The sequence below is a fragment of the Thermobia domestica genome, chromosome 8, assembly GCF_964235325.1.
Source record: "Thermobia domestica chromosome 8, izTheDome1.hap1.1, whole genome shotgun sequence".
Taxonomy (NCBI): domain Eukaryota; kingdom Metazoa; phylum Arthropoda; class Insecta; order Zygentoma; family Lepismatidae; genus Thermobia; species Thermobia domestica.
This window is the reverse complement of record NC_137461.1, coordinates 264,067,748-264,082,921: the sequence shown is the minus strand read 5'-3', so window position 1 is coordinate 264,082,921 and position 15,174 is coordinate 264,067,748. Positions and strand designations below refer to the sequence as shown.

General features: G+C 37.9%; 1 protein-coding gene across 5 annotated transcripts in view; it reads right to left on the bottom strand.

Annotated features, from left to right (window-relative positions):
* Positions 1-15,174, bottom strand: part of LOC145693601 (uncharacterized) — a 306,547-nt gene that overhangs the window by 92,515 nt on the left and 198,858 nt on the right. For all 5 annotated transcript variants that reach the window (XM_081769733.1, XM_081769734.1, XM_081769735.1 and 2 more), the window contains exons 3-4: positions 14,203-14,321; positions 9,783-10,070 (exon numbers count right to left, since the gene is read on the bottom strand). In XM_081769733.1, coding sequence (XP_081625859.1) covers positions 9,783-10,070; positions 14,203-14,321 — 407 coding nt within the window. The remainder of the gene's footprint in view (positions 1-9,782; positions 10,071-14,202; positions 14,322-15,174) is intronic.

Genomic DNA, 15,174 nt, shown 5'->3' with positions numbered 1-15,174 from the left:
GAATTTATTTTTCAGCTCATTGATTTAAATGGGTCATTATTTTTCTGTTATCTTTAGAGGTATATATATATTTAAAAATCAAAGTACATTTAACTAAACTTTAAGATGGAATAAATAGATTCAGGCTAATAAAATATCAGTTGATTTCAAAGAAAAGAGGAATATCAATGGGCTAAAGAAAATGAAAAAAGCGTAGGGCTACTGTTAAACGTTAAAAATTAAAAATAAAAGAGGAATTGGTTACCCTGTTCAGTTCTGTTTCTTGATTTACAACCTTGTTCATTCTAGCGGATGTCAGTGTATTCTTTTACATTGTTATTATTATTATTATTATTATTATTATTATTATTATTATTATTATTATTATTATTATTATTTTCATTTTCGACTATATTTTCTCACACACTCAAGAACGCACTCCCCACTCAACGAGTAGATCATGAATACACACAATGTCGAGACATACTATTATTACCTTATTTTAAAATCAAAAACATATCAGTCAATAAGTGATGGCAATATGGAAACTTCAAAACATTCATGGCGTACGGGTTGCATAAAGATCTAGGCGAAATTATTTATATTCTTAATTGTTATTATAAACACAAGATGCGTGTCAGTCTAACCAGTCACGCGAATTTGAACAATAGTTTACAGTCAGGTTAATAGAAGTCGTTAGATACGCTGGTTCCTGTCTGACGTCACCAACAGATGTCGCTAGTGTTGAAGGCAATTTTCAGACAAGCCGAGGACTTGAGGGGGGGGGGGGGAGGGAAGACCACTAATTATTACTACAGTGCCCGAGAATTATCCTGGCAGTGACGTAGACTTCGCTCTTCCTCAAATGCTATCCCACTGGTTAAAGCAGACGCTTCGTTCAATTCAACGTCCAATCTCAGGAAAGAGAAAATGCGCGAACACAAATACCAACTTAAAAGCACGCTCCGTTCTTTACAACAGAAAAGCCAAAGGAAATGAACCGAAATGGGAGGCTCGTTTTTGATAAATATACTTGTCATCTTTGTATAACGATAACTGGAGTTCGAGGAGACATAAATGCTACATTTTTTGATATTATATTTATATAACTTTCATGAACAACATGGTTATTTTATATTTGAATTTCATATTATAAGTATATGAAAAATAATTTTAAATGATAGCCATTTATGTTTATTCTGTTCTAACAACACTCAGATTTCAACATGCTACAAACTTTCGTTCTATTGAAGATAGACACAAACATGCTGTGGACGAAATGGGAAGGGAAGTCCAAAGTTTATTTTAAAGAAACTCACATGTCTTTACCTATCACGGTTCTTGAGTTAGAGGATGATATGTGAACGTGTTTCCTGGTCGCGGAAACAGAGCGTGGGGGTTAGTGAATGTAGCTTCGAAAAGTATAACATTTACCAATAGGACATAAGAACAGCACTTCCAGGAAAAACACACAAATTAAAAAAAAAAAAAAAAAAAAAAAGCAAAATGAACTGAAAAGCACGTGTTTTCTTTGTGTAGGGCTGTACAGTCTGTGCTGACTGGTGAAAGTTGTCAATCCTTTGTTTTATTCTCGTTCTCGAAATTTTGTGTATAAGAATGGGTGATAGTACCTTAACGAAAGGCAAGCCGTTGCATTGTGATGCAGGAGACATTGTTTTTAATGTTTACAACTCTTCTTGCAGCAAACAATAATAAATCTGACAGTGTTCATGAAACCTCCCGAGCAACATGTGTCAGTGAAAGATCCGTGTGACGAATTGTGAAAGAGAAGGAGTAAAGTCTGGACAACCCGTCATAACACCCTGTAAAGCGAGGAAAAATACACAGAAAAGACAAACAAATTTAGATTCTTTCGATGAAGTAGTAGTTCGTAGAACAATTCACAATCTCTATGCTGTAGGCATTGTCGCCACCTTAAATAAATTATTGTGCGAACTTAAGAAAAGCATTGATTTCAAAGGTTCAAAGGGCATTACAACAAATACTGTGCATGTTGGAATTTAGGTTTTAAAAAAATTCTATTGGAGATAGAAAACTGCTTTTTGAAAGGAAAGATATTGTCGTTCGACGACATAAATATAGGGTCTAATCTTATTTTTTCTTTCTTTGTCGTAACAATGCATATATATATGCTAGTATTATTCAAATACATTGTTATCTAGCTTTCTCTCTAGTTCTTAACTTCTCTCTAGTTCGCTGCCAGCATTATTTTAAACTGTAGTTACGACGTGACGTGCGAAGCGTTCAGAGTACCATCTAAGCACTATTTGTGAATAGCGTTAAGTTGGTAGCTTTGCAACTAAGAGCGTTGACGTCACTGCCAAGATAGTTCTCGCCGACTGTAGGGATGGCCAGAAACCGGTTCCTGGCGGAACTGGTTTTTGACTCTGAACGAATCCGGTTCCGGAACCGTTTTTTTCGGATCCAGTTCTGGAACCGGTTCCCAAGATCCGGTTCTGGAGCCGGGTTTTCGGATCCAGGTCTGGAACCGGGTATTCGGATCCAGGTCTGGAACCAGGTTTTGGGATCGTTCTGGAACCGGGTTTCCGGATCCAGGTCTGGAACGGGTTCCGGAACCGGTTCTGAAAATCGTATCTCCAAGAACCGGTTCCGCCTGAACCGAAACTTTGTGGCCATCTCTAATTATTACTAACGTAAATTTATCCTGTTCGTATGCATGCTTACATAGTAGCTTGACGGACTTGTTAAATCATACTGGGAGAAAGAGCATCTCTTAAAGAAACTAACTAGGTATGCAATAATTTCAAATTTGAAGCGAAGTTATCGACCTTTATTGATAATTCATAGAATTATTTCGTGCATGAATTGTTTTCGTGAACGAACACGACATGCAAATAAGTTGAATTTTTCATATTAGCGAAAAGCATAATAATTTGGAAAAATAGTGTTCGCAGAACAAAACGAGAAGAGCTCTGTCATATTTTTAATGTTTAAAATTCTATTTTCCATTATTTACAATGAGAATCAGCGCTTTCCAAGTTTGAGTCTATGAGCATCCCGATTTTCGGTGATTATTCCTCAACGGTATGTTCGATCGGATCATGCGATCCCTTACGATAATCAGCGCGTGCTGTCGATTAACGATGTCAAATTTGGTTGAGAACGGTTCAGGCGCATCGGAGGAGTATTCGGACAAACGAATGCCGAAGCTGAGTAAAGAGATGCTTCGTTTCAATTATTTTATATTGATCTGTTATGAAATCACAATATTATGTTTCACTTTCTCTCTCGCGCGAGCACGCAACTTTGTAGGTTGAATAATAATAATAAAAAAAGAGCATATTAGAAGATGTGGCAATTGACTCCCCCTATAAGTAAAATATATTTTAATCTATTTTGTTCTGTAGTATATAGTAACATAGTAATAACAAAGATGAAACTCAATTATATTGAAGCAGGGATGAAAGTGGATCTGAAAAGGTAGGGGGACGGTAGGTAGCGGCATGACGTCACGCCGTCCCCTGCCTATCTTTGCCCATTGCGGGGGAACTGGAGGGGGGCGCCGCAATATTTTCGGAAGTAGGGGACGGCGTCCCCCTGCATTTCCCCTCACTTTTACCCATGTACTGAAGGAGAATTCCTCCAAGCAAAACGCAAAATGACGCAACTGATCTGTTGTTATATTGTTAAAAAAACGAAGTTAAACTGCCACACTAGTCTAAGAATTAGCAACACTTGTATCCCTAATAGCATGAAAGCGTTTGGCCAGCTGGCACGTGATTGGCTTTTCGCTTTCTACGCTTGCACTTGAATCGCATGGTTTCATACAATCTACCTTTTATTGTACTTGCAAGCGATGCTTTACACCTTTCGCAGAGCGTCATAGCATCATTGCCCCTTCGTTGGATATTGACTTGACTTGACTTATAAAATGCTTGCGTCAAGCTTGAATGGAACATTGAATGGAAGATTGCCCCCATGTAACTTCCATACTGGAATCAAGCTTGCAGCATGCTTTCCAATCAAGTTGGATGCAAGCTTGGCCGACTTGCAATTCAAGCTTACAGCAAGCGATTTGCAAGTTGTCTCTGCTACTAAGGATGTATAATAGGACTGCCAACTGTTCGGTATTACACAAAAGCTCTCATATTTGACAAAGCGTTTAAAGCTTTTTTTTGGTCTCCTAAGGTTTGACTCAATCCGGGAACTTATATAACTTCCCGTATAAGCATCAAAATGGCGACTTCAATATGATGAAAATGCAAGCGAAAACTCATGGTTTTTCTTTCTTTCTTTCTCTCTTAGATAGCCAATCTTCTTTCCGAAACTCCAAAATATCTTAAGCTTATCGACAGGCTCTGAATACTCTGCAATCATTTTATATCTATTTTGATAAAAAAGAAGATAAAAAATAAAGTTTATTTGTAATAGCCATAAAATTGTTAATAGTCCCTCTTATTTTTGTATCATTTATTTTTTGGATTTAGATCTGGATTTGAATCAAATTTTTTTTTTTTTTTTGCATTTTTTAGATTTGGATCAAAAATTTTCTTGTACGCTTTATATCTGGAAAACTACATATAGTGTAGATAAACCCAAATTATCACTTAACTCACTATGATGTCCTTCTTCCATAGGAAAAATGAAAACTCGATTTGGGGCCGTTCAAAAATGTTGTGACCCTTGATCCAAAATCTAATTATAGACCAAGATCGCAATCTTTTGATCCATTTTTTGGATCATTCCTAAAATTCTTGTTATTTCCTTTTAAGTTAGCAACTCTTAACGCCTCAAGACGTAAGTACTAAGAGGACCACATAAACTAACTTCTACAAAATCTCTACGGATTGCATATACAACCTCTAATGTGTTATAAGTTGTATGTAGATATCTGTAGTAGTAGCTTTGGTGTTGAATAGAAAAGGTGCACACGTACCCAGAACAAAAAAAAAAAAAAAAAAAAAAAACAGTCCTATGGAGAAAGTACTACTTTCTCGTTAAACGAAACGTAGCAAGGAAAATGGTATGCTTTTTTTATTTTTCCTTTAAAAAAAGAAAGAAAAATATGGAAATTATAAATTATCTTAATTATGCCCTTACATTCCCAATTACGGAAGTAAAATCTCTTTTATCAATGTACAGGGAAAGAAGTAAAAGAAACCATACAAACAGGTTTCTGTCTAAGTAACTCAAGCCTACTAGTGTGTTCTGTATGCTGATAAAAAGTTTCTTCTAACATTACAATGTGAACTCTTTTAAGAAATATGGCGAGTAATATTTTTCTATAGCTACACACTACAAAACAGTCACGGAAACGACTAGAAACACTCAAAATTTTAAGAACACCTCGATTATCACGGTTATTGTTAACACGAAAGTTATCGCAATATTAGAATATGCGACAATCAAGACAGATCATGTGCACGAGCAGTGGCGTCGATTTCTGTGTAACTTTGAAAGAAGAGCGATTCAGATTTGTCCAATATTATCCACTAAGATATCAATAAGGTTTTCAATACAATGACTTTGATCCAAGCAAATTTCAGCAGAAGACCCCCCCCCTTTCCAGAATCAGCACCAATGGACAATACACAAGAGTTGACGTGTCTCGACCATCCCCAACACCCTCAATTGAGGGAAACGAATTATCGAATCTCTAGCTGTAACAATATTATAGAATTCAATTTAATAACGAGAAGTAGGTATCCAATTAGGGTACCACACGAGACGAGACGAGACGAAATCTTCGTAATGAGACGAGACAAAATGAACTCTTGTCTCATGCACATCTTTAGTTTCAGTCCTCCTGCTTGTCTAGTGGTTACCGCGTGGTCCTGGGTTCGATTCCCATTGGGAGGACATAAACATTTAAGCACAATACAGTGGTTTGCATTCAAGTTTAAATCTTAGGTCCATGTTTCATACAACCTTGCTGCTGAAAAGAGATGCTAAACGTTAATATCCCAACTAAACCAAAAGCATAATTCATTTTTATATATGTTGGCGCCTCTATCTTGTTTCTGTCTATTTTAGTTGAAATTGCTGTCCGGAAGTAATGTCTTCTCGTTTTAGCATAATGAAACATAAGAACCTTACGGCAAAGTACGTTAAACACAAATTTGCCAATCTGTAAGGAAAAAAAATCATTAAGTGTGGAGACACCAATTAACTTTTTTATCTATTCAACCTATCAAGCTTTTGTAATCGAAAGCATTTCTAACAATTTTCACATCATGTTTTTCACTTGGATGTAAAGGGACAGCGCTATAGCTGCAAGCTTCCCCCACGCTATGGCGCCGTTATGCACACATTACACAGCAAGGTTAATGGTATAGTACGAAATGTTTTAACGTCTTTAAGACGCATTACTATTGAAACAGGAAATACAATGTTTTAAAAAATATTACTCGTAAACATGCTGTGTTGACAGCTGTGTTAAATTGCACGTCAGCAATCCACCATTGACTGATATTACTTTGCTCTTGTGCAAATCAAGATTATGAAGAACCAGTGGGGTACAAACGAGGGCCAACCGGGTCCGGACCCCCGAAAACTTTGGAACTCATATTCAACATACATTTCTACACTTTCTCAATAGTAATGCGTACACTGCAAAAAATGAGGTGTTGAAACAACACAAAATGACTACCACTTTAGCGTGTTACTTGTGTGTCAATTCAACACCAGCCACATCGCCTTCAGAGCATATAAAAAATACCTCGTTATTGGCTGTATTTGAATCGTTTTTTACTGTTTGGTATGACTAAAGCTTTGCGAAATACATTTCGCATTTATGGTAAGTGACTAATAACATTCTATGTTTTCTGTAATCGGTCACAATAATATTATTGTAAACCTGTGAATCATCTGACAACAATTACACAGATAGCAGTGCTTCCATCCATTTTCTTTATTTGTTATTCTTGTGTCTTAGAACGTATGAACAGAAGATGGCAGAACTGTTTCCTATGTAACTGTTGTCAGACGATTCACAGGTTTACAACAATATTATTGTGATCGATAACAGGAAACATAGAACATTATTCGTTACTTGGCACAAGTGCTAAATATATTTCGCAAAGCTTTGCTCATATTAAACGATAAATACCAATGCAAATTCTCCCGGGTAGTAACGAGTTATTTCTGATATGCTCAGAAGGCGATGTGCTTGGTGCTGAATTAACACACAAGTAACACGCTAAAGTGGTAGTCATTTTGTGTTGTTTCAACACCTCATTTTTTTACAGTGTAAAACTATACCTCCGTAACAGGGAAATGGTTGATGTAGCATGGACATTTGATCTTACATTATTCATCTATCCCCTTTCGCTTAAAAAGTAATCTAGTTCTATCATTTTTTTCCTGAAAATTCAGGCGGGAATATCTTACACTTAGGGTCTAGTGGTTAGAGAGTTACACGTGACGGTCACTAGATCTAGGAAACTCTTGATGTTTCTGTTAGGGACAGGGCATCGCAGCGCACTGACCATGTGTTCACCGCTAGGATAGACGTAGTTCAGCCAATCGCTAGAAGATGGCGCTGGAGTAGGCTTAGGCCCACAAACCGGGCTCTTACGCCAAGTGGTTTGGTTTGGAATATTTTAAAATTACTTATCTTCTTTACGAGTGCAGAATAATACCCGTTCAATAATATATAGACGTAATGGCTTGTAGTATTGAACCCACCCCGGTCCCAAAGTTTAGACCCCTCTCAATAAAAAAAAAATCTAGGTTCGCGCCTAGATGTCACCATGGCAGAAGATTTGCTATCGTTGAAATCGGATAAAAATCTTATAGTGTATAATAAGTAGGGGTGGTACCGAGACCGAGACTAGTCTTGGTCTCGTCTCGGCCTCGTCTCGAATTATCGAGACGAGACCGAGAAGGGCTTTTATATACCGAGACGAGACCGAGACGGTGATTGACTCGAGACGAGACCGAGACCGCTTTTTATCAACCGAGACGAGACCGAGACTGTACAAAGTCTCGTCTCGTCTCGTCTCGATACCAAGGCTCAGAATTCACATTTTTTTCTTTTTCATTAATCGCTTTAAACGCCCTTTCATGTCTAGAGTGCAAGAATTCATAAATAATGTTTTAAAATAATACATCAAAGTAACCATTTAACAAAGTTACTATCATTGTTGCCAGAGGGGCTCAGTGTTTGACCACTCACCCTAAGTGCGAAGGGTTCCTGGTTCGATCCTATCACATGTAAGTTTGTGGCAGGCAACATCGTATTCGTGGGTTTTCAAAGGGTTCCACTATTTCCTCCTACGCTCTCTTCCACAAATGTCTTCCCTCTTTAGAAATTATTCAGCTTTCCATTAATCGTGTCGTGTTGAGCCTATAGGAAATTCTTTTCCAACTGAATGGTCTGTGACGTCATAGCCCCGTTCTGCCTTTCTCGACAAACTACAGAGAGAAGGGAAGCAAGAGACAGGAAACCTGACACTTATTAAATATAGCTGCGACACGGAAACAATAATATCAACAGCGTAGTCGATGGTTTTTGCAGGTATACTTGACGTGAATCTATCTGTGACTATGCGTACACTGCCCACACTTGTTTATTTCATTTTCCTACATCGCCTGTGGCCAACATTTTAAGTTTGCGAGCTACTTTTCATTTCAGCAATCACTGACTGTCTACTAATCTGTTCAGTAACCCGCTAGACGGAATCATGAAGCAATAACAGTGATCGATTTAGACAGTGTGGCAAAAAGACCCAGAGGGCTACGAGGGTGATTCAAAAAGTAATGCCTCCAAGCCCACTACTTGGCCAATAGTGTACCGGAAACATTCTGAACTGTTTATCATTAATACGCTGATGTTTAAGATATAGAATAAAACTTGTTTCACCTTCCTATCTCTTCTTCTTCCAGAGTAATGGAGCAAACCATCACATCCTGTCGTGACGTCCGGTTTAAACAGCGGGCTGTCACTGGATTTCTGACTGCGGAAGTTTGTGCACCCAGGAACATTCATCGCCGGCGACAGGTCGTGTATATACCATTACGATCCGGAAATAAATCGTCAGTACAGGCACATGTCCTCTCTTCCGCCAAAACATTCAAAGTTGTCCCGTCTGCTGGCAAAGTGTTGTTGGTATTCTGCTTCATCCTGCTTATAGTCCAGATACTGCGCCCTGCGACTTTTTGGCTCATCTCCAAACTTTAAGGTCACCTTAATGGGCAACGTTACAGTTGTGACGCGGAGGTGGAAGCAGCAATCCGACAATGTTGTCGCCAGCAAACACCACAATTCTTCGCCGACGGCATGAAAAACCTTGTTTCGCGATCGCGCCAAGTGTGTTGCTCGTAACGGAGGCTAATTGAAAAATGATGCTATCATTTGTAGCTGACATTACAAGCTTTCCATTGATACCTGTATCGCCGCTATCTGTTCAAATACAAATAAGGTATCACCTTGGAGACATTACTTTCTGAATCACCCTCGTGCAGTTCCAGACCGTGGTTGACGCGTTGGCAGCCCCTGTCCTACATCATGTCCCTAAACCCTCCCTTCTTCACTGTTTCTCTTTCAATTTCTCAGGTTGTAAAACCGGGTTTCTATGTAATACATTTGCAAGTTGGAAACGATTCCCATAACTAAAACGATGAACAAAAGCTCTTGATGTAATTTAAAAACGGATTACTGACAGACAGTTTGATAATTATTCACTGTAATTTTACTGGCAATACTTATAATTCAGTTGCATTAATTTCTTTACTATGTAATCTGTTTTCACTCGAAATGTTACAAGACACAAATAAATACAAAAATAATAATAGTAATAATAATTGACACGAGTACTTACTAGCTGACAATCCTGGCATGGAAGTCGTTCTCCGCGTGAGACTATTTTGCCCGCTGCTAACCACTCCATACGGCAACCCGGAAGACGTATCGTTGTATCCGGTGCTCCAGGACGCTGAGCCAAGATCTGGTGTGATGTAACTGGGATACGAGGAGAGACCGTTGCGGGATAAACTGGGAATTGTAGCCGTACTTGGGGAGTTTGTGAAACTGGTTAACCGCTGCGAGAATCCTGGAAGTGGACTACTCGACACTTTCGTTGCATAGTCTTCGGATGGGTTTAAGCAAACTACAGAGAAAATAAAATACATATGAAAATTACTAGTATTTTTTAATGTGTTATTCTTGTTATAAGTAATACGTATATACCCCTATGCGTTACTGTTAGGAGTATTTTGAATGTTAGAAGCAGTGGCGTACGCAGGAGAGGGAGTTTCAGGGTTGATCCCCTTCACTAAGATCTTATGAAAAAATAAGCATTTACCATATATGATACATCATACTTGCCTGAAATAGAAATGAAATTTAGTGCTTGAACCCTCCTTGATGATATTTTGCGTACGCCACTGGTTAAGAATAGCTATTTCCCTGTTAGGAGTATGTGTGTTAAGATCAGGAGAAGACGAACAACAACAGACATTAACAGTTTATTTTCACAGTACATATACGCAAATTCATTTTTATCAATTTTCTCAAAAATTACGCATCTTAATTTATTATCAAGTGGGGCCGCGGTGGCTCAGTGGTAGAGCGTTCACCTCTGGTGCTTGGGGTCCCGGGTTCGATCCCAGCCCCCGCCAAGTGAACCTTGTGGTGGACAAATACCGTGTGCGTGGGCTTCCTGGAGGTTTTCCCGTTTCCTTCCACTTTCTTCATTCCACCATTTCATTCATTACTCATCATCACCGTTTCCTTTAGCCTCTCCGGCATAACCGTAACCGTGGGACGTAAAACTCAAAGATTTCATATTTGCTTTAGATCGATGTGTACTATCGATAGATATTTTACAAGTCTCATCTTTGAACAACATGATCGTTACATATCTATTGCAATGATTTTACTTCATCAAATTTCAGTGAATCAGTTAGTACCAGGTTAAATCAAAAGCTTAATCTCACAGGTTTCGCCATAATTGATTTTCTCTACGAAGTAAAGATTTTGGCGCCACTGGCATTGACGACGTCAGGTTTAATTTCTTAGGGGGTTGAACGAAAATTTTGGGACAGTTTTTTTTTTTTTTTTTTTTTTTTTCGTATTCCGATCTACGTTACAATGAAATGAAATGTTTCAGTTGCATGTGATACGATGAAACCTTTTAGGCTACGGGAGAGGGATAATTAAGGCAAGTGAATGAGCTTGGGAGAATTTTGGTAGATTGAGAAAGTCCGAGGAAACGGGACCCCGAGAAAACCCATGGAAACAATATTGTCCGCCACAAAACTAGATATACGTGGCCGGTATCGAACCAGCGACTACGCATCAGTAGTAAGCGCCCTACCAATAAGCCACCGTTTCCCCCATGATAGACGTAGCTACCCCACTACCCACTCTAGCGTTGCCACTCGTTACCATAAAATGATGTGCTTGGCAGATGGATTTCAATTGAGCATTATGTCGTCTCAATTATTTCATAAATTTTCGGCTTTCTAGATGAAATTAGATGACCCTTAATTTAAGCAGGTTCCTAATTACATCAAGATTGATACCCATCGTGAACCAAACCCATGACCACGCTCGCTTAGCGTTCAATTATAGTGTTAATTAAGAAAGATTTTATTACTTCACGAACAACTGGTTTATTGTAATACTTTTCGAAGCAGACTTTTCCCCACTATACCAATAATTTCCCGCTTTATTTCCTGTTGTTCTGTTCCTTAGTACAGTATAATAAGGAAATATTAGCTTTAAAACAAGGATGGTATCCAGATATGTTTCACAATGACGGAAATCGCTCTTGCGTTTAGCAGTATACCCAACCATTTACTGCTTCACTTAAGAGAAGAAAAATATTGCACTCGCCAATACTAAACTGCTTAACAGATGTAAAGTAAACATTTACATTCTACAGGGTGTTTCAAAACAACACCGACAACATTTGGGAGGTGATTTCTGACACCAAGTTAAGACAAAAATTATAGATCAACCTGGGTGCACAAATGCTTCCTTTCTGAGTTATAGACTGTCGAAAATTAAAAAAAAAAAAATGAATTTTAAAGGTCCATAGCTCCAAAACTATGGAACCTACAGTAGTCGGGTCAAGACTTCACTTAGGAACTAAAATGTGCGTTATCCAAAAATACATGTTTCAGAATCCTAAGGTACTTCTGCAACAATTTTTACTACGGGTGTTTGGCTACGGGCATATAGTTTAAAATACTCATCAACTACCTCTTGTATTCAAAAAAAAAATAATCTATTCTGATCTATATCAATCAAAAACTGAAATAAACTCATAAATTCAAAGAAGTTTGAAGACGAAGTAATGTCCTTCTCTGTTTGCTCGACAGAAACGTTACTTATTGGAAAAGACATCTACACATAGCAGGCATGCTTTTATACTTTTCTGTTGACTGTTTTTTATTCTGGCAATTTTTCTGCACAGGCACGGCAGATTTTCTGCGATCACATCGCAGATCGCGGCATCTTCTGCTATGGAGCCTATGAGTACGCCCCTGATGCAGACGAAACACAAATATATCCTTCAAAAAAGACTTCGAATTTTTGTGAGAATTCGAATCCTATAAATCTCTCTTCATGGTACGCCCCTGTGTACAGTATTGTAAATGAGATACAGGCCAAAGCCTTCATTAATTATTAAACTTTAACTTCTGTAACTGTTGCTCAAAGGTGAAGCGTATATCGATAGAGCCGAGTGAGCTGAACACGCCGTCGTGCTTGAGGTTAAATTCTGATGCGCTGTTTTCGAGAAAAGAACGAATGTCTAAAACCTTACATGTACCATTTGCTGCCAATAATAATTGATATAGATTTTATAGGGTCTTTCAAAATGAATATCGGTGTTTTAATTCTTTATCGTAGCCTATTTCTTACAATAAACTTACAATTATAAATAATACGTCAAATTAAAGAGCAATTGAAACAGTTTTGTACACACGCATGCGCATGCACTGTTTTCTCTGTCTGCCGTTAGAAACCGCTAGTAGCAAAGATGGCGACTAGTGAGCAGAAAGTTTTTTGTGTTTTACATTTTGTAAAGACTAAATCTGTAGTTACAGTGCAACCTTCTGTTTGGAGAGAATTTTAAGAAGACGCTTATTACGTCCTTATCGTTTGCAGTTGCTACAAGTTCTAAACCCTACAGACTACGGTTTATATACGTGCCAAATGGTAGCATGTGACTCGATGACTCGATGTATGCCATGTGACAAATGGTGCTCACATTGAACACTTGTAGCAAAAACTATTTGAGTTGCTCTTTCGTTTGATGTATTTGTAATTGTACGTTAAATCTAATAAATATTACAAAGCTTTAAAACCCCTATATTTATTTTGAAACACTCTGTATTCTGCCAGAACAGGTTGTTTATCTATCGTGGTTTGTCTTCCACAAATACTCCCAATAGTAACGCACATATTATTTGTAGGAATAAATGCATGACAAATTGGACTGTGTTAACGAAAAAATAAAGAACATATAAAATATTTATCTTCTACACCTAATAGAACGCGGTATATGACGCATAACATAAATCTAGTCCTACAAAGCAATAATATTACATTATTATTTGATGAACCAAGTCTTCACACAGAGATATGCACATTTTAAACTTAAAATAGTGAAAAATGTTGAGCACATAATTGTTTGAAGCAAACCATTGCTACATTTTTCCTTTTCAATTCAAAAATTCTTAATTAATAATTGTATGATAAGTTTGTAGCCTATTAACAGTTCGTTTTAATCATCTCTAACTTATCAACAATTTGAAGCTTATCAATAAATTGTGTCAATAATATGTAGCTTATCAACAATTTCTCTCAATAATACGTAGCTTACCAATATTTTCTCCATACAATTTGTAACTTATAAACAATTTGTCTCAATAATCTGTAGCTTATCAACAATCTGTCTCAACAATTTTTAGCTTATCAATAAATTATGTCAATAATTTGTAGCTCATCAACAGTTTCTCTCTATAATACGTAGCTTACCAATAATTTCTCTATACAATTTGTAGCTTATCAACAATTTGTTTTATGAACTCGTAGTTTATCAACGATAAGCTCACGTTCGTAGTCAAGCTGCTAACGTGTATGCATTAAAAGGCAAATATGTGAAGTGTGGTTTGGAATAATTCCCATCTCTAGACACTCCTCAAAAGTATCAAACCGTAGGTTACTGCGCATAAATTTCCATCATCAAAAAAGTAAAGAAGATTTACTAAGATTTACTGTGGACTTACCTTGCCCGCTCCACATTTGTGAAGGTGATGTATGCGTAGCCTCAGATGAGGGACTATTCGCCAGGTACTGCATTGCGGTGGAATACACAGTGCTTCTCGTCGTAGGAACATACATTGGACTACAACAGAAAGAACAAGAATAATATATATTAACTGTTTACTTCAGTACTTCAGTAATAAAAAAACTGACTAATTTCTAATCCTTATTATAAAAATAAAATTTATCTGTCTGTGAGTAATGTTAATTTCTAGTAGTTAACAGCGGCGCTAATAGGTGTCGCTACTTATGCTGCCTGCTTGATGCCAATAGATGACCCAAGCATGCAGACAATTTGCAGATTTAAAGGATTTCACATACAGAGTGCAGTGCCCCCATCTGTGTCATGGCCGCGACTACTGACATATACCATGCTGCGCCGTACTGCTTTCTACACAACTTCTTTTGGTTCTGGTCAAACTTCGTGTCACTTCGAGTACTCCGAGGACAACCGAAACATTGCGGCCGTCAAGTCGCAACCGAGGTGGTTTCTCTTCAAGGCGTCATATCAGGGCATGGCATGGAAACGACACCGGCACAGCACACAGCAGGTCATGCGAGAATTAAAAAAGACAACCCAATGCATTTTCAATGTCAACATCTAAAAAGAAACTGTGGATCAGCCGCGAAATGGAAACGGCTCACTATGTGTGCACTCACCTGAAGAGCTGGCCAAAGGTTTGGACGCAACAAATGGTCAGATTAAAGAAAAATTCAGTTGCAGCTACGTAAATAGGTATATAAGTGACTACCTTACACATGTAACAGACAGCTATTTATGTGACTCTAATATCAAGAGTTCGAATTCGAGTTAACAAAATGATACAAGAAGGAACCACGAGTGAGTACAAGACAAGAGTTGAGGCATGATTCATCTCGAAAAAGGTGTCGTGAAAGTGAATCTCGTCTCGGAAAGTATGTTTCTTCTCTCGTAT